Genomic DNA, 18,972 nt, shown 5'->3' with positions numbered 1-18,972 from the left:
GGAGATACAGTCCTTATATCGGAGGAGAGGGGGGAGTGACACCCAGTATATAGGAGGTAGAGAGTCACTGAGTGACAGGTGGGTGACGGTGTATAGGATGATGGGGTGACACTCAGGGGAAGAGACACTCGTTGTGATGATGGGGGTGACAATGGAAGGGGCAGTTGCGGTCCTGGAGATTTAACGGGGCAGAGGCTCCTCCGGGCTGTGATCCTGTGAGGGTAAAATTATTCTCTGGACTGTTCTATTTCAGGCTGGAGTCTGCTATGTTTGGGAGCGTTTGGCTGAATGGATATATATACACTATACAGCTCAGGGGCAGGAGTACAACACAGGCCCCGGCCTAGCTATAGAAACAGCATTTATACATAATATATAGGCAAATCTGTGACAAACCCTGTATTATGTATGGAGATGTAATTGAGCCGGCCCTTTTATAATGTATAGATAAATCAGTGACCGGCCCCCCTGTATAATGTATAGATAAATCAGTGACCGGCCCCCTGTATAATGTATAGATAAATCAGTGACCGGCCCCCTGTATAATGTATAGATAAAGCAGTGACCAACCCCTGTATAATGTATAGATAAATCAGTGACCGGCCCCCCTGTATAATGTATAGATAAATCAGTGACCGGCCCCCTGTATAATGTATAGATAAAGCAGTGACCAACCCCTGTATAATGTATAGATAAATCAGCAAGCCGGCCACCTGTATAATGTATAGATAAATCAGTGACCGGCCCCCTGTATAATGTATAGATAAATCAGTGACCGGCCCCCTGTATAATGTATAGATAAAGCAGTGACCAACCCCTGTATAATGTATAGATAAATCAGCAAGCCGGCCACCTGTATAATGTATAGATAAATCGGTGACCGGCCCCTGTATAATGTATAGATAAATCAGCGTGACAGCCCCTGTATAATGTATAGAAAAATCAGTGACCGGCCCCTGTATAATGTATAGATAAATCAGTGACCGGCCCCCTGTATAATGTATAGATAAATAAGTGACCGGCCCCCTGTATAATGTATAGATAAATCAGCGTGCCGGCCCCTGTATAATGTATAGATAAATCAGCGTGCCGGCCCCTGTATAATGTATAGATAAATCAGCGAGCCGGCCCCTGTATAATGTATAGATAAATCAGTGACCGGCCCCCTGTATAATGTATAGATAAATCAGCGACCGGCCCCTGTATAATGTATAGATAAATCAGCGAGCCGGCCCCTGTATAATGTATAGATAAATCAGCGAGCCGGCCCCTTTATAATGTATAGATAAATCAGTCACCGGCCCCTGTATAATGTATAGATAAATCAGCGACCGGCCCCCTGTATAATGTATAGATAAATCACTGCGCCGGGTGATCGTCACATTATTATTATTATTATTTATTGCTTTATATAGCGCCATCGCATTCCGTAGCGCTGTACGTTCTGTGTTAAGGTTGTTCTGCCATGTCTGCCCCGGGGGAAGCGAAACCTAAACGGATCCTCGTCACCGGAGGGGCCGGTCTCGTTGGAAAAGCCATCGAGAAGGTCGTGGTGGATGGAGAGGGCCGGCCGGATGAGGAATGGATCTTCGTGGCCTCCAAAGATGCTGACCTAACGTGAGTTGGGGGCAGGAGAACCCCAAACCATGGATGGAATTAGTATTCATTGGCGGGTATCGTCCGTTTTCTGTGATGTCGCCGACACGCGCTGTATATTTGGGGGTCTTCTGATGCTCGGGTCGGGGTCACCGCGTTTTATTTCTCCCGCCGCAGGGATGCAGCTGCCACCAGAGCGCTTTTTGACAAACACAGACCCACGCACGTTATCCACCTGGCGGCCATGGTCGGCGGACTCTTCCGGAACATGAAATATAACCTGGATTTCCTGGTAAGAGGCGCTTCGGATGCGTGTCAGCTGCGGGCGCTGTCCGTGTAGCATCTATGTGACCTTGCGTGTTTGGGATGTTCGCGTGTTAAGCCGCTGCCTCCTCTGCTGTTCTGCCTTCCAGAGGAACAACCTCCACATCAACGACAACGTCCTGCACTCGGCGTACGAAACGGGCGTTCGCAAGGTGGTCTCCTGCCTGTCCACCTGCATCTTCCCAGACAAGACCACCTATCCCATCGATGAGACGATGGTAAGAAGCCCACGCGCCGAGCGTTACCCGCACGATATATTACGCTGCACGCGGGGGAATGCAGTTAGAAGGCTGGCAGCCGTCAGCTTCATGGGCGAGCCCGGCCGCCATCGCGCTTTCCCGGGCAAACGCGAGTGAAAAAAGCGCCGTGGTTTCGTTTCTTACGCCTTAAGTATTTGTTTTTCCATTTCTGTGGATTTCAGATTCATGACGGCGCTCCGCACAGCTCAAACTTTGGATATTCCTACGCAAAGAGAATGATTGACGTGCAGAACAGGTACGTCGGCTCTAAATGGCGACACCAGGGGCGTCCAACCTGCGGCTCTCCAGCTGCTGCACGACTACATCTCCCATCCTCCTCAGCCAGCCCCTTAGCTGAAAGAGCATTATGGGAGATGTAGTCCTGCAGCAGCTGGAGGGCCGCAGCTTGGACGCCCCTGCCTTAGGTGGTCTTAAGGATCCGTGATTCCAGATGAACACTAGACAAATGTTGGTGCCATATATATATATATATATATATATATATATATATATATATTATATGTTCTGCATATAATTAAACTGAAGCCTGAATTTGGATGCGGGGTGGGCATCATCTCCGCTTGTAGGAAGTGCGGCCCCTGCAGATAATCCGATGGGGACACATCGGGACCTCTGTCATTGTAATAGGAATGGTGTCTGGTAGCGGACGGAGTGCGGTGGTCAATGGATTATGAATCTCTGAAGGACAGGCTGCTCTCCAGTCATTGTTTAGTCGCGGTGGGTGGACGGCGAGGTGGGGCTCCCCCGTCCACCGCGCGCCTCCCCCGTCCACCGCGCGCCTCCCCCGTCCACCGCGCGCCTCCCCCAACATTTTAGGATCTCCAGGGAAATAAGAGCCCGTGATGTAGGTAGGAGAAGCCGCTTCCTGATCGTCTCTCTCGTTCCAGGGCCTACCACGAGCAGCACGGCTGCAGCTTCACCTCCGTCATACCCACCAACGTATTCGGCCCTCACGATAACTTCAACATTGAGGACGGCCACGTCCTGCCTGGACTCATTCACAAGGTCTACCTGGCCAAACGTGAGGATCTGTGCTGTTTACATCTCGGGGGCCGCCGTGCAGACGTAATAAGAGCCTTAGGTGTTGAGAGGAGCTGGTAATATATAAAGGGGTTCCTGGCTTTCTGTTAAGTACCCCCTAGATTGGGCAGTGCGGTGCCAAATGATAGATCCTGGTGGCCTCTTGGTCTTGGGACGCTTGGGCCACCCTGTGATGCCCAGATGGGGCCAACCGCTGCGAGCTTAACCCATCCATACGTGGTGATAGAAGAGCCTCCTGTTCTTATAAGAGGAGATCCTGAGGACGGATTGCTAGAACTGTATCCACGCGTTCCGGAAACGTGGATTAAAAGGGGTTTTTATTTATTTAAATTTTTTTTAGGTTTTTATGGGATAGTTTGGTCATTCTTCACATATCGTCTATTTTTGTGTGTTTTTGGTTCCAGTTAATGGCGCACCTCTGTCCATTTGGGGAACGGGGAAGCCCCGGAGGCAGTTCATCTATTCTCTGGTAAGTCGTCCCGGCAGGACTGGCAGCTTGTGATGGGAAGTTATTCTGGTAAGGGGGGGGGGGGGGGGGGGGGGCAGTGAACGGGACCTTGTAAATCGTGTTTAGCGGGTAAGCGCCTCCCCGTTGATATCGTGATATCTGCTTCTTTCTCTCGCAGGATCTCGCCCGGCTCTTTATCTGGGTTTTACGGGAATACGACGAGGTGGATCCTATCATCCTGTCCGGTGAGAGACGGCGGAACTCGCTCAGTAATAACGGATAACCGTGACTCTGTAACGCTGGGGCGGTCTGATTAACGGGATATTGCTAATCAACATTATTCCGTCTGTAACTTAACGTGTTCACGTGTGTATGTGCCACGCCAGGAGATGTACGGATTATCTCCCAGATCTATAGATAAACAAGAACAATAATCCCGTAATATAACAATACCCGTGATATCCTGGCCGGTTAAAGCCCCTGCCTCGCTTTCCTGGTAATGTTTGTGTTCTACCCGCTCACCTCCTTTCTTTGTTTTATTGACTGACTCCTTTTTGTGTCTCGTCGCAGTTGGTGAAGAAGACGAAGTATCCATTAAGAAGGCCGCCGAAAGCATCGTCGCTGCCATGGACTTCAAGGGTGAAGTAATTGTATCCTTTCCCTGATTTGCCCCTCTGGACTGATGCAGTCTCTGTAACGTAAATCAGAATAAAGTATCAAATCGCATCCATTCCCAAAGTTCCCACCAGGTAAACCTACCTGTGCACAAGCAGGAATGTTTTTTTAAAACAAGTAATTTCTATGTGATTTAATGAGCCCTGCAAAGGAGGCGTCCGTACTTTTGGTATATTCATTACGGGAAGCTATTGCTTTGGTACTCAAGGGGTTCATTTTTTTTCCCGGACTCTAACTCCTATCCTCCTGAAGCTCGAACTTCCTATGTTTCTTAACCTCCCTTCGCCTCCAGTTTGACAGCACAAAATCCGACGGGCAGTACAAGAAGACGGCGAGTAACGCCAAGCTGCGGAAATACCTCCCCGACTTCCGCTTCACCCCCTTCAGTCAGGGTAAGACGGCCCGGAGGAGCCTTAAGGGCCTAGCGGCGTTTCCTCTGTCAGCGTGTTATATCCCAGCGTCGTAACTGCAGGGGGTCGCGGCTGCGGCGGGGGGCCCGTGCCTCTAGGCGACCCCTTGTTTCTGTCTCCATGCACCGTTTCCAAGTAGTTTAGAAAGGGCCCTTCTCACCTGGCCTGCACCGGCACGAGGAGACAGGAGCGTATCTAACGTCACGTGACCCCGCGAGGGGGGGGGGGGGCACAGACAAGTTGTTTGGGGGTAACGATGGCACAGACCAGCTGTGAACTTGGGGGCCCCCAGCGCAACTTTAGCACCCAGGCCCCTGGTCAGGATCCATAATGGAGCACCGCATAGCAAAAACTTCGGATATTCACCGGTCGCAGTGTTTTATCCCTGTTTTCCTCGTTTTATAATTGTTCCGGGAACTCCTTATTGCCATAGGAACTAAAAAAAGAAGGCATAAAATGACGGTTACGGAGGAAGCCGCCGTGGGGTCCAAGCAGCGCTCCGGGGTCTGGGACGTTTCATGCCGTTCATTTCTTTTCTATGTAATTATGGGTTTTGGTTTTTTTTGGGTTGTTTTCAGCCGTCCAGGAGACTTGCGATTGGTTTAACGCCAATTATGGCCAAGCGAGGAAGTGAGAGCCGCGGACGGACGCCGTGGAGCCAAAACAAAGCCCTGAGACCGTAGAAGCTCGGCTTCCGGGTTGGTGGCAGACGTGGGAGATGCCCGTCACGGCAGAGTTTGCTGGAGACTAAAGCGGGGTCTTTTTATTAAAAATGAATTCAGAATATTTACCGTTATCTACGCTGTCTCCGGAGGGGTCTGTAATCAATACACTTGGGATACGTTTATAGGGCTGTGCGTCTGCGCATGATCTGAGGTCTCTTTAAAATAATATGGAACCGATTCAAGATAGCGGGGTGTATTTATTTTTACTACGTTTGGGGTCTGTACAGAATGAAAGGTATAGATTTCGCTTTGCTGCTCACGCTCCAGGACTAGTTTTTCTCAGCTGTTTTATAAATCTTGTGGAAATTTGATTTTTTTTTCCCCCCAACTTTTGTGATTTTGTTAGAAGTAACTTTTGTTAAATAAATAAAACCTGAGATGGGCCGGGTGACTTCGCAATGACCAGGAGTCTGTTGCTTTTTACTGTATGGCTGAATGCGGAACCCTCGTAAAAATCGCCCGTTTCTCCTGCTGTAACGACTCAAACCTTAATCAGTCGTTGGTCTCGTCTTAGATTCCGGAGCCGTATGTCTATCCCATGCATGTTTAATCCGCTCACTGTATTACCCTCTACCACTTCTGCTGGGAGGCTGTTCCACTTACCTAGGCTTTATTGGAAAGCATCCAAAACATTTCTTCAATTGTTGAACTGCTCCGAATTATGTGAATATAAATGTACGTGCACGGAGAGAGAAATAAGACACACGACACACTCTGGGTCAGGTCCAAAATCACTCTGCTTTATTTCGTTTATATTATAGATTATACAGTGTCCGGAAAGAGAGACGTCAGGTTACGTAAAGCTTATTAATTGGTTAATCCTGAAGCTATGCGGAAATAGGCAGCAAAACGTTAGAAACAAATGTTAGATGCTTTCCTGCAACTAGATATAGCCGGATGGCGCTCGCGGTTAGTAAAATATAGATAACTGAATACACTGCTGCTTGCGTCTCCCACGTATCTGCGTGAGGTGTAACCCTTTATATTGGTCGAGGCCAGCTTATATTCATTAAAGCAATAAGCGTTTCTTGCTGATATATTCTGGTTCCATAACAGTCCCCCCCTTGAATATATGATGGCCTGACAGATCCTACCGGACATGATCCCGCATCCTCTTCACCTGCAGTGGGGACAAATTATCCCTACTGGATAAAATCCCGGTTTCGGGTCTTGGACATGTCCCTCGGATCTATATGTCCCTACACGGGGCGGGGGATTACCGTCAGGGGGAACTATCCCCGTAAAGTAAGACTCACATATCTAACCATTTAGTTAGACATCTAATAGTAGCGGCTGCACACCAAAAATATAACGTTACTGTATTGTAGTATTTATCATTACCTTTCATTGCTTACTAAATCCAAGAGGTTGATTTATACTACAGATGCACTGAAATGAAAATTCGGGATGCATTTGACCGAAACCAAAAGTGGCTGCCCTGCAAGATGGGGTTTTACATCACTTACAGCCTCCCTGTGCCATGTCCCCTTGCACATGTTCATTCATTTACTCATTCACAAACTCATTCACACACACCCACCCCCTTACCTGAACTGCAGATTTCCCGGTGCTGCTTGCAGACTTCCACAGGGGCCGCTGCTTCCCTGTGTGTTGCTCGCGCTCTGTGCGAACAACTTCTTGTCCTGCCCTGGGAAAGCAGGAACAGAGCAGAGTTATGCAACGTAAATTCACGAGACTCTGCTGGGTTTCTGCTTCCCCTGTGCGTAATAAGAGATGCTGTGTGTATGAGCAAAGTAGAGGGACGCAGCAATTGCCCCCCACCCCAGCCTGCCCCTTGATGGAGTTAGATTATTTTCGGCAGTTTTTTTTTATATCGATATTGTGCTGCATCCCCACTTTCTACGTGCGGTCTGTCAGGGGCAGCTTCCTCACACACAGACTACCCAACTGTGGGGTCCAGTACCGACACGTCGGCCTACCCCGGATCCAAGCAAAGCTGACAACATACAGCCAGGGGAACAGTAATGAAGCCAGGACAAACAATCCTGGACACATTTACAAACAGGAGCTATGGAGATACCCAGTGAACACAGAACGGATCCAGTCACAATGTAAGGGGCACCTGATGTGGATTTGTCAGCCCTCCCATTTCTTGATAGGACCCCCTGTGTTTGTTACTTGCCTCCTGTATGTCCACCTAATGCCCCAACCCAGGTTCCTTCTCTTATGTGCAGGGTTTCATCCCAATACCATGTGAGACCGGGTGGGCCGTACCCTCTGATAGCGGGGGCTTCAGTTCACCCAAAATCACTGCTAAGTAGCAATCAGAGACCACCGAGTGCGGGACGAGCTGAGCCGTGGGTCGTATTTCTTTGTAAGTGCTGGTATCTCCGATTATGTACGGATCTGTAATGCCTCGGTCCGGGGTATTTCAGACGATCAGTAGGGCCGTTATATACACACCCAAGACACGCGTAACAAAATAACTTAAAATGTTTATTATAAATACCAGTTTGACATTCAGAAAGTAAAATTCATTAGTTACGTTATAAAAATAGCATCTCCGTTACAGATAAAGGTTCCAGCAGGCGGCACGTTGTGTATCGATACCAGAGGTGAACCGGCCAGGTCTCCTTCCCGACGATCTAATAGCCGAAACCGGATCCGAAGCATTTAACGGATCTGGATCCCAACGGCCATTTCGGATAAAGAGCGGGAATGCGGAACGTCCGTCCCCAGAACTAAGGAGCGTCGATCAGGTCCTGCGCTAGTGTTTTGGGAAGTCCCCTGCCGCGTAGGACGTCTGTCCGGATGCGTGGACGCGGCAGAACTCCTGGCCTCCGCTGGCCTTGTTCCGGCACGGCTGACCGGCTCGGGTGAGGGCTTGGCAAAAATTCCGGGGCGACATGGAAGAGACGGACCTGTTGTAAAGAAACGATGGTCAGCATGCGACACCTATGGCCAGGACTGAAGAACATGAATTATACAACTCAATAGCCAGGACCTGTAACCTCTGAAGGAGGAGGAAAGTTATTAAAGCATAATCTGAAACTAGAAGAGTCAGATTTACTTTACTGGGAGGGTGGTAGATAAGTGGAACAGCCTCCCAGCAGAAGTGGTAGAGGGTAATACAGCGAGGGGATTAAACATGCATGGGATAGATATAGGGCTCCTGAATCTAAGACGATGGGATGGGGCTGATTATGGGGGTAGGTAACCTAGAATCTGCCCCCCAGACTCCATGTCTGACACTAAATAGTCAGTTATTTTGGCTACAAATGTTCTAAATTGATTTGGACCAAAACATGAACTGATCAACTGAGCCCCCGATCTCACGTCTAGCGCTATTTAGTAACATTCCGGGTCTCTGTCCCCCAGCTGCTAGACCACGGATCTGATCCAGACTTCACTGAAGATTCAGAACTTAAAATCCCAAAGATCTCATTAAAATGTAAGACCCAGAGCCCCCCCCCATTCCACGCTTCTAGAAAAGCCACTCGGCTCTGCAGATTAATCCAGACATTACGGTGAATAACGGAGACTCGGCGGCGTTCGCTCCGGATGCCGGATACTTACACGTTGCTGGACAAAGAACTATTTGGGCTGTAATTTCTCGATTCAGACATCGCATCGAACGCGGCTCCCAAGTGTCGCTGCGGAACTTTATCCTGCAATAGCCACAAAAAGGGTTAATATCCTCAGATTGGGTTAATATCACAGGGAGAGCCGTGGCTACCGGGACTCCCAAAAATGTATCACTACTATCAGATTAAAAGAAAGCTCAAAAATGTTGTATTTGTTGAACAAAAAATATAATGCTGCATACTCGCCATTTGCACGAGTCCTGTGGGAAACAATAGAATGGCTCAGTCTTAGTCACCCAGCCAGATACTCTGACTAATAAAAAGTCTGGCGGAACAGGCTTAATGAAAGAGACAACGGTAATGGCACCTGCTTTGAGGGGGTCTCGTGGCCCCTGACGGAATTGCAGATACTGAGACGACGAAGTTTCATAGCGGGGGTGGAATGGCTGGGGGTCTTCAATCCGCGCTGCGACTTCCACGCCAGGTTAGCGGGGGACGCCACAAGCGAGTCCTCTTTAACCAAACTATCCCCCTCCAGAACCGAGTCATCTGACAGGAAAGAGAAGGGTTCAGTCTCCGAGCGCCATGCACAAGAGCAGCACTCTACTCCCACCTGTGTTTGTTACTCTATACAGAGACACGGCTTTCCCCGCAACCTCCCGAAAACAGTTATCTGAACCTCTCACCGAGTAAGTAGCTGCCATCCGGCAGCCTCCCCAACTCCTCTTTCAGTACGGCTCCCTCACACGGCCTGTGAACAGAAAGATGGGTTATGTCTCAGTGTGTATAGAACAGGGACCCTGAGCACAGCAAGGCTGCATTGCCTGGTCACCGATCCATGAGGGGGGGAAAAAAGAAAAAAGAAAAAAAAAAAAAAAAAAAAAAAAAAAGACCCCACGGCCCGCTAAGCATGAAACCTACAGATTTCTACATACCCCGGGGGGGGGGGGGGGGGGAATCTAAAACCAAATGCAGCAGGACAGACAGCTTTCACCAATTCTCACCTCTCCGGGGTGGAGCAGATGAAGCCTTTGTCTGTCCCCTTCCCAGAAGCAATGGCCGATGCGGCATGAGTCGGGGGCAGAGCGGCGCATGACTTTCGGCTTCTCACCTTCTTGACGCAGCGAAGAAAATTCACCAGCATCCAGTGAGCTGTGACGAGGCAAACGCAGGGTTAAAGGGAGAAATAAAAGCCTTATCCCCCTGGTCACTCACCAGTCTCCTTACACATGGACTCTGTAGGGTGAAGATCACCGTACCTGGGACCGCTCCAGGTTTCCTGGAGACTCGAGATCCAAACCCTCCAGGTCATGGGGTCCTGATATGCCCCACTCCCCACCCACTTCCCCTGTAATGGAGGGTGTTGTCCTACAGCATCAGCGGGGCCACCTGTGGCTTCCACAAAGGTAGGCTCTGGTTAGCCGGGGCCCACAGGTTCCCCGGTACGAAGCAGCGTTGGCCTGCTCTGGGTACTTGCCGGTCACGGTGCACACCAGCAAAGCAGTCAGGGACCTGAAGCTTAGCGACGTCTGCTGGTTGAGCTCCGACAGAGCGTTGCACAGGATGAGGAGGAGGAGAACGGCCCGCGAGAAACCCGGCGTCTGCAGGAAGGTCATGAGAAGCGCCAGGAGCAGGAAGTACGCCCCGTGCAGGACACACGTGTAGATGGCGTTAATGTTCCCACCTAAAGGGAGAGAGCGAAGCTTGTATGCGGGGAACGCTCTAGACGGACAACCCTACGGAGAGACCGCAAGGAAGCACAGTACCTGCCCAATCAACGAAGCCCTGGATGTACCCGAGACGCTGCTCCACGCTCCTGTGCATGTGCTCCATGGCGTAGAGCACCGTGCCCAGGCTCCGATTCATCTTGTTGAGTTTCTCCATGAGCACGTCGTAGTAGAGCGCGGTCCGGTTCTGATAGGACAGGAAGAGGTCCAAGTTCGACTCTGCAACATAAAAGCCGAGCAGTCACCCTGTAAGCTCTGGAGCCCAACTTTGTGTGAAAGAACCCTGAGGCCAGATTTCTGCCCCAGCCTTGCTTTTGACCAAAAAGCTAAAGTTTTGGGTCTACAAGTTAAAACCGTTAACCTACCAATCTTGGAGTAAACATCATGGGATCGAGTCCGGACCTCGGAGAGGTCGGCTAGGATGGCTTTGTGTCCCTCCTGGAGCTCGGCGTCTTGTACCACCAGCTGACTGCTCACGTTTTCTGGAAGACATTAACAGACCGGCGTCCATTTCATTCCCGAAACTGAAGCCAAAACAACGGGTTCCAGGTTATCGAGAGGCAGCTCCTACCCATCCTCCGAGTGATGCCTTCGATGAGCTGGGCCACCAAGTGATGCCCGCTGGCTATGAGCGCCTTCTCCTCCGCTAGCATCTCCAGGTTACCGTTGATTGACTTCTCCATGGTCTCCTGACTGCTCTGGAGCTGCTCTTGCTGGTTGAGCAGCTCGTTCTGGCTGCTCACCACTTTTTGCAGGGACTCGGCCGTCAGCTCCTTCAGTTCCTCTTGTCCATCCTGCGAAGGCAAATACAGATCGCCAATTCCACAAAAGGACCACAAAAGGACGCTCACCTTCACCCAATAAGTCTATGGAAGTATTACCTTCAGCATTTTCATGGCTTCCAGCTGGTTCATGGCGGTGGACACCAGGGTATTGACCGTAAGCTCCGTCCGGCGTCTGAAATGGAGTTGGCGCGCGGCGTAGCAGACAGAGCGGGCCCGGTTGCTGACGATGTGATAGGCGTTCCAGGTGTCGGGATCCATGGACAACGTGCATTCTGCCAGCGTCTTGTTTGAGGACAAAGGAAATTATTTTGTATCATAATAAATTAAACGATCTCAATGCCCTCAAAGATCCGAGAAGGGAGCGCTCCGAGGAGCTGATGTTCCCAGGTATACCCCGGGCTGTACGGCTCCTGTAACTCATAATACCTACCATGTCGGGGGTGCAGGGGTAAGTGGGCCTGCCCTCCACCTCTGCTTGGCAGTTGAAAAGAGACACCCCCAGCTTTGCTATCTCCTCTTCTGACATCTCCGTACAGGACGCCTGGAGCTGGCTGACCACCTGCCGATAACAGCATTCAAATAAAAAGCCAGGGGGTGCAGCGGGGGGCACATGCCCGGGGGGGGGGTGCAGCAGGGGGCACATGCCCGGGGGGGGGGGTGCAGCAGGGGGCACATGCCCGGGGGGGGGTGCAGCAGGGGGCACATGCCCGGGGGGGGGCGGCGGAGGGCACCCTCGGAGCTGCCATTTGGTCACCACAGAGGTCACAGTCCCCGTCCCACCTTATAATGACAGCCGTCCAGTGGGGAGAGCTCCAGGTGTTTGGCTTCGGCCAGGAACTTGTCGTCCGACGTGGTCATTTCAAAGGGCGCGCTGGGGAGAGACCGGGGGTCAGGGGCCCGTCTGGGGTCTGCACCGGCTCCTGAGGACCGAGTCTGTGGAGACTTCCACGCGAACCAGCCAAAAAACGCGCTGGTGAACCCTGGGTACGTGAGAACAACGACCACCAGGAGAGCGCGGCTCGGGAACATCTTCACACCTGAGAGACAGCCGGGTAGGAGGAACACGGAGCGCGTCACGCCAGGTGTATATAGCCCAGCAACTACCCTGTATCATATACATTATATATACATACAGCCCAGCAACTACCCTATATCATATACATATACATACAGCCCAACAACTACCCTATATCATATACATTATATATACACATACAGCCCAACAACTACCCTACATCATAATATATATACATATACATACAGCCCAGCAACTACCCTATATCATATACATACAGCCCAGCAACTAATATATATATATATATATATATATATATATATATATACAGCCCAACACTACCCTATACAAACATATGTACAGCCCAGCAACTACCCTATACCATACACATACACCCCAGCAACTACCCTATACCATACACATACATATATGTATACAGCCCAACACTACCCTATACAAACATATGTACAGCCCAGCAACTACCCTATACCATACACATACATATATGTATACAGCCCAACAACTACCCTATACTATATATATATATATATATATATATATATAAATACAGCCCAACCCTATATCATATACATACAGTCCAACAACTACCCTATACAAACATCTGTACAGCCCAACAACTACCATATACATACAGCCCAATAACCAACCAATACCATATGCATATATACAGCCCAACAATTAACAGCAGGGCGGGAAGTTAAAGGCAATTAAAGAGCAATAACGGGAGAACAACCCTAATACCCCATATATTATAAAATCCCCTATACGGGACCGGAGCCATAAACTGCACGCCAGCCACACGGAGTGACTACTCTCTGGGGATCAAATGGTTAAAGCACCGGTTATCCTGTTAACCCCTTTCTTGCCTGACAGACACTCAACTCACACTGCAAGCGGCACTTGTTGTGCCAAAGACCCTTTTAAAAGATCGCATCAAAAACGTCACTCCGTCTCCCCCAATAGCTGCCCTGGCTGTGTCTCAGCTCCGCCCACTCCCGGCAACTTCCCCACGTGGCTAGGCGACCCTTTCGCTGCTGGAGAGGAGTAGTGCTGCTGTCATGGCGGAGGATGCAGGTTGCAGGGTGGGCTGTATCGGAGCCGGGAACATGGCTCAGGGGGTCCTGCGGGGGTTACTGCTATCAGGTAACTGGGGAGGGTATTACTGACAGGTAACGGGGTATTACTGACAGGTAATTGAGGGGTATTACTGACAGGTAACTGATGGGGTATTACTGACAGGTAACGGGGGTATTACTGACAGGTAATTGGGGGGTATTACTGACAGGTAACTGATGGGGTATTACTGACAGGTAATTGGGGGGTATTACTGACAGGTAACTGGGGAGGGTATTACTGACAGGTAACTGATGGGGTATTACTGACAGGTAATTGGGGGGTATTACTGACAGGTAACTGGGGAGGGTATTACTGACAGGTAACTGGGGGGGCGCTCTCTCCACGGCCTGGCCCTCATTACTCTGTTCTGTCGTTTAAAGGTAAGGTCCAGCCCAAGGACGTCACCGTGAGCGCTCCCTCCGACAGGAACCTCAGAACATTCCAGGTGAGCGGCCGCGGTCTGTATGTAACGTGTTGGCTGTGTATGTGTGAGCTGCAGGCACCAGCGACCCGTTTATTTACCCAGGGCCAGTGCATCAGGGCATAAAGTTTAACCCTTTACATGTCGGTCAGCTGCCTACTGTACTAGCTCTGTTTCTCATTTCTGCGTTTTTTAGTGAATGTGCTGTGATTTGCCCCACGGGGGTGCTATGGGGGGTAATGAGGGGCATCGTACCCCTTCCTCGCACACAGTTTCATGCTCTCACAGTACCTCCTGGGCTGAGACCACCGTTACTGGGGTGAACAGACCTGCCTTATACTGGGATACACCGCAGGGATAGTTAATATCTTAGCACATGTAGCCATTAGCGCGGGGACCCCCATAATTCCTGGGTCACGTGACACAGGGAGTTGCCGATTGAGTCTCCTATATTTTCAGGATCTTGGCTGTCACACAACTCACTCCAACAGCGACGTCTTATCCGGCTCCAGCGTGGTGTTTTTGGCTACGAAGCCCCACGTTCTCCCCGGCGTTGTAAAGGAGATTTTGCCGGCGGTGACCTCTGATCATGTCATCGTTTCTATGGCAGCCGGCGTCACCGTGCAGACCCTGGAAGACGTGAGTCCAGAAACTACTTTCTTCTAGCCTTGTGTATAAACCCAGGACTTTCCTCCGGAGGTCCCACGTGGCCGTCCGGTTGCGATGGCTGTAAGGGATTCCGTCTTGTCCCGATTATAATCTGGGTTTAGATATTCTCGGTGTCTCTCTACCTTCTCTGCCTACAGCTTCCCCGTCACCTTTCCGGCAGCTCAGCTTCTTCTCTTGCCTTTTCTTGTCTCCCTGGTATCAGCTCCCTGACCCAGGCCTCTTGGTGCGCTTCCGCAAAAGGGCGGAGCCTCCAGCCACACCCTCTCCCCGAATTGGAGGAACAGGGGAGAGGGTGTCCCCGTGGTGTGCTCCACAAAGGTTCCCCAATAGGCCGCAATATAGCAGACGGATTCGCAGAGAAAGAAAAGAGTTTCTGCGCCTCTCTTTCTCCGCGAATCTGTTGGCATTTATCTTGATTCTTAGAGCGCTTCCACGAAAGGGCGGAGCCATGGGAGCAGAGGCCCCACCCCTTTCGCAGAAGCACTCAGGGAGGCCTGGTTCGTGGAGCTGATATCGGGGAGAAGCGGATGAAGAAATAAGACAAGAGGCAAGAGAAGAAGCGGGAAAGGAGACAGGGACACGGAAGCGGTCAGCGGAGAAGGTAGGGAGACATTGACAGAATGTGAATGAGAGTGCGAGAGCGTGAATGAGAAAATACTGTTTTGTTCTTCTACTAATGTGATTTTTTTTTTTTATAAAGTATGGTAATTTTGCACCAAACTAAAGGGGTGTGGCCTATAATCGGGACACTACAGTACATATGATGTGTGTTTTGTGCTCTCTCGATCCAGTGACCATGGAGATCGGAATAAGACACCAATAATAAATATTAATGCCGTGAACGGCGTCAAAACTCTTTTAACGCTGGCCAAAAATAGCCTGATGTGCCTTTATTGGTGACGGTGCGCCGGCTCCGGCTGCTTCCTTATTTAGCGCAGGATTCTTACGAAACCTCAATGCTCGGGAGGCTCCAGGACGGGTATTTTGTCTCACGTGACGTAACAATGGATATTATTGCTTTTAGCAAAGTCGACAATCATTTTTGATACCTTTTAGTGACCCTCGCTCATAGAGTAGGATGTACCGTCCTGTAATCTTTCAAGACCTCTTAAGTCTCTTCTTCAGATGTTTTCAGGGACCCCCAAGGTCTTGAAAGCTCCCGTGACTGTACTTGTTGTTCTGCAGCCACTGAAAGGTACCGGAGACTTTTCTGGACTGTCTTCTGTAAACGTGCGTCCTCTCTCTCTGTCTGCAGTCTCTCCCTCCTGGGACGAAGGTTCTCCGAATGTTGCCCAATTTGCCGTGCATGGTCCAGGAGGGGGCGGTGATGATCTGTCGCGGTCGCTGGGCTGGGCAGGAGGAAGCGGATCTGCTGAAGAGCCTCCTATCAAGCTGCGGTCTGTGCGAGGAGACCCCCGAGGCCTACCTTGACATCCACACGGGGCTGAGTGGCAGCGGCGTGGCCTTTGTAAGTAACAATTCGCCGGCCTTGGACTCCCCTTGGGCGTTCCATGCTAATCCCAGTAGGGAGATGTGCTAAGCACTCTTCCTGTTGCTCAGCCGTCCCTCTCCTCGTTTGGCCTATCTGGTCACCAGTGACCTCCACTCTATGGTTACCCGCTTCACGTTTCTTCCTGTATGTCCTCCACGTCTTCCCCTCTACTCAGGTTTACATGTTTGCGGAAGCCTTGGCAGAGGGCGCGGTTAAGATGGGCATGCCCAGCACGCTGTCCAATCAGATCGCAGCACAGACTCTGCTGGTAAGTATGGCGAACACAGCCCCTCCATGGCCACAGCTGATGAAATAATACACTGCTGTCAGTGTGATGTACGTTCAGTGTGATGAGAGGGAAGGGGCGATTTGGAGGAAGCAACCAGGGAAGTCTGTTCCTCCGGTGGCTGCTCATAAGTTTAAATAGCAGTGAATATTTGTGTCACGCAATGACATCATGCATGGTCTGGCAGGCGGCATGGAAATCTCTGCTGCCCCCCATTGGATTCCCGGGCCACTGTCTCCAGGCCACGCAGGAGCTGCCCCAGATGTTTACGCAGCTGTTGTGTGAGGGGGTAGAAGAGGCCGTTACCCATAGGCCGAGTGCCATAGGTGATTTTGGATTTTATTGGACGTGGGGTTCGGCTGACACTTTGTGGATTTCTCTTTAAATATTTTCTTTGTAGGGAGCGGCGAAAATGATATTACAGACAGGAGACCACCCGGCTAAACTACGCTCGGATGTCTGCACTCCTGGTGGGACCACCATCTACGGCCTCCACGAGCTTGAGAAGGGGGGTCTGCGAGCCACGGTAATGAATGCCGTGGAAGCTGCTACTGAGAGAGCCAGAGACCTGGGCAAACGCTAGAGGTGGTGACATCATGGCGAAGCAGAGTACTCCGGACCAGAGAATCGCAGAGGACCCCTCCACACTCACACCTCTACAGAGGACCCCCCCCATGCTCACACATCTACAGAGGACCCCCTACACTCACACATCTACAGCCCAGCAGCTCATTTTAAAGGATTTATTTCAGTCTTATTCCACCCCGCTTGTGGATGTGTTCATCAGCCCCTCTTAGGGCTGCCCTTGCACTACGCAGTCTGGCAGGGCACGAGTTAATAGCTCTTCTGAAATAAAAATGATCTTGGGACCAGCATGGCCTCTCCTTTTCTAATGACGGTTCCCTCCTGATTTACGTTTGTTTTGGGACAGGGAATTCTTTAGTCTTATTGTAATTATATAAGCCAGTCATAAAGCACAGCAGACACTACCCCCTATAGATTCGCCTATTGGCGAAGGCACCGCGCTGCTATTTAGATATGTACAAAGGAAGATTAAGCACGGATATCTGAACTCCAGCGATATCGGGGGACCCTAAAAATCCCCCCCCCCCGAATAAATGCACAGTGCTTATTATATACACATATATGTCAGTGGGGGGATGGGAAAGAAAAACTGGTCCATGTGAGCAATGAGCGTTTGAAATGTAAATGATCCTGTGCAATACTGACTGTGGCCCATCTGCCGGCAGCACCTACATTTCTGGTTTGAAGCGTTTTTAAGATGCGATTGAAATGAATTGAATTTTCAATTTTCAATTGGTTTTGTTTCAGGACAAACAGGGCTTTCTTTAGATACCATTAATTTTATCATATCATCTAATTTACTATTAAAAAATGACAAAATATGGGTATTTTTTGTTAAAAAAATTACTTTTTCTCACTTTTTAAACAAAAAACTTTTACTCATCTGCAAAAACTAATGAAAAACCTGCTAAAAAGATTCTACTATTTGTCTTGAGTTTAGAAATACCCAATGTTTTTATGTTTTGGGGCAATAAGTACAGGTAGCGTTTTGCTATTTCAAAACCATTTTTTCCAAATCTGGTCATTCTTTCCCCCATGTGCCATTTCGGGTATCTTTGAAGCCGGCCAATGCAATTTACCCCATCAAATCATATATTTTAAAAAACTAGACACCCCAGGGTATTTGAAATGCTGGTATTTTAACCCTTTCCATGCACTGATTTTACCACCAGCCTTTGTGAAACTTTATGGTAGTAAATTTTTTTCACACACGTTGTACTTCAGGTATATATTTATCGCTCCTGGTATAAGTCCATGTCAAGCAACACCCCAATATGTGTTCAGTAACATCTGAGCGCAGTGATACCCCCCATGCATGGGTTTGTTGAGTTATTTTGGAGGTAAAAGGCCACCTTTGTGGGGTGTGTATTTTTTTGCCATTTAGACATCTGATCCTACTGCCCCCATGTCCCATATTTGGGACATCTTTGAACCCGGCCAATTCAATTTACCCCTCAAATCATAAATTTTTTTAATACTAGACACCCTATGGGCATTTGTAATGCCAATATTTTAACTCTTTCCATGTGGGAATTATTGTGAAGATAAAGAATTGTAGGACTTACTTATTAAAAACTTTTTTTTTTTTTGGTGACTGGGGATTTTTACGTTACCATATTTTTTTTTTATTTTTTGTTTAAACAAAATGTGAACTCATTTTCTATTGTTAATGCCATCCTGTGAATGACGGCAACGTCATTTACAGGATGGCACATGTGGTTGCTCTTCGGAGCGATCACAAGGCTATCGGGGTAGGGGGGTTGTGTTGCTGAATGTCTTGATATCGAGGCATGTCAGCAACACAGTTTATGCTTAGGAAGCGATTCCGATC

The 18,972-nt window shown here is 49.5% G+C and overlaps 3 protein-coding genes across 3 annotated transcripts; 2 read left to right on the top strand and 1 right to left on the bottom strand.

Moving 5' to 3' along the window:
* Window positions 1–1,465: 1,465 nt before the first annotated feature.
* Window positions 1,466–5,388, top strand: LOC149273611 (GDP-L-fucose synthase-like). The gene is made up of 10 exons (XM_089506085.1): window positions 1,466–1,617; window positions 1,774–1,888; window positions 2,010–2,138; window positions 2,342–2,415; window positions 3,068–3,201; window positions 3,626–3,690; window positions 3,848–3,914; window positions 4,240–4,319; window positions 4,637–4,736; window positions 5,333–5,388. Exons 1-10 carry the CDS (start codon window positions 1,466–1,468, stop codon window positions 5,386–5,388), a joined length of 972 nt encoding a protein of 323 aa, XP_089362211.1.
* A 2,819-nt stretch (window positions 5,389–8,207) lies between these two features.
* On the bottom strand, window positions 8,208–12,565 carry LOC149273610 (protein brambleberry-like). Its single transcript, XM_089506095.1, has 12 exons — window positions 12,317–12,565; window positions 11,967–12,095; window positions 11,633–11,818; window positions 11,323–11,545; window positions 11,117–11,233; window positions 10,791–10,970; window positions 10,457–10,708; window positions 10,029–10,176; window positions 9,711–9,775; window positions 9,392–9,573; window positions 9,017–9,108; window positions 8,208–8,361 (listed from the first exon to the last, which is right to left on the bottom strand). The coding sequence occupies exons 1-12, from the start codon at window positions 12,563–12,565 to the stop codon at window positions 8,208–8,210; spliced, it is 1,977 nt and encodes a 658-aa protein (XP_089362221.1).
* A 1,065-nt stretch (window positions 12,566–13,630) lies between these two features.
* On the top strand, window positions 13,631–17,139 carry LOC149273609 (pyrroline-5-carboxylate reductase 3-like). Its single transcript, XM_089506094.1, has 6 exons — window positions 13,631–13,715; window positions 14,069–14,133; window positions 14,569–14,748; window positions 16,034–16,246; window positions 16,446–16,538; window positions 16,957–17,139. Exons 1-6 carry the CDS (start codon window positions 13,631–13,633, stop codon window positions 17,137–17,139), a joined length of 819 nt encoding a protein of 272 aa, XP_089362220.1.
* Window positions 17,140–18,972: the final 1,833 nt, after the last annotated feature.

Source organism: Sceloporus occidentalis, unplaced genomic scaffold, assembly GCF_023333645.1.
Source record: "Sceloporus occidentalis isolate IW3139 unplaced genomic scaffold, rSceOcc1.0.p SCAF_363, whole genome shotgun sequence".
Classification (NCBI taxonomy): domain Eukaryota; kingdom Metazoa; phylum Chordata; class Lepidosauria; order Squamata; family Phrynosomatidae; genus Sceloporus; species Sceloporus occidentalis.
Note: the sequence above shows the minus strand (reverse complement) of the source record. Positions and strands in the feature narration are given on the sequence as shown.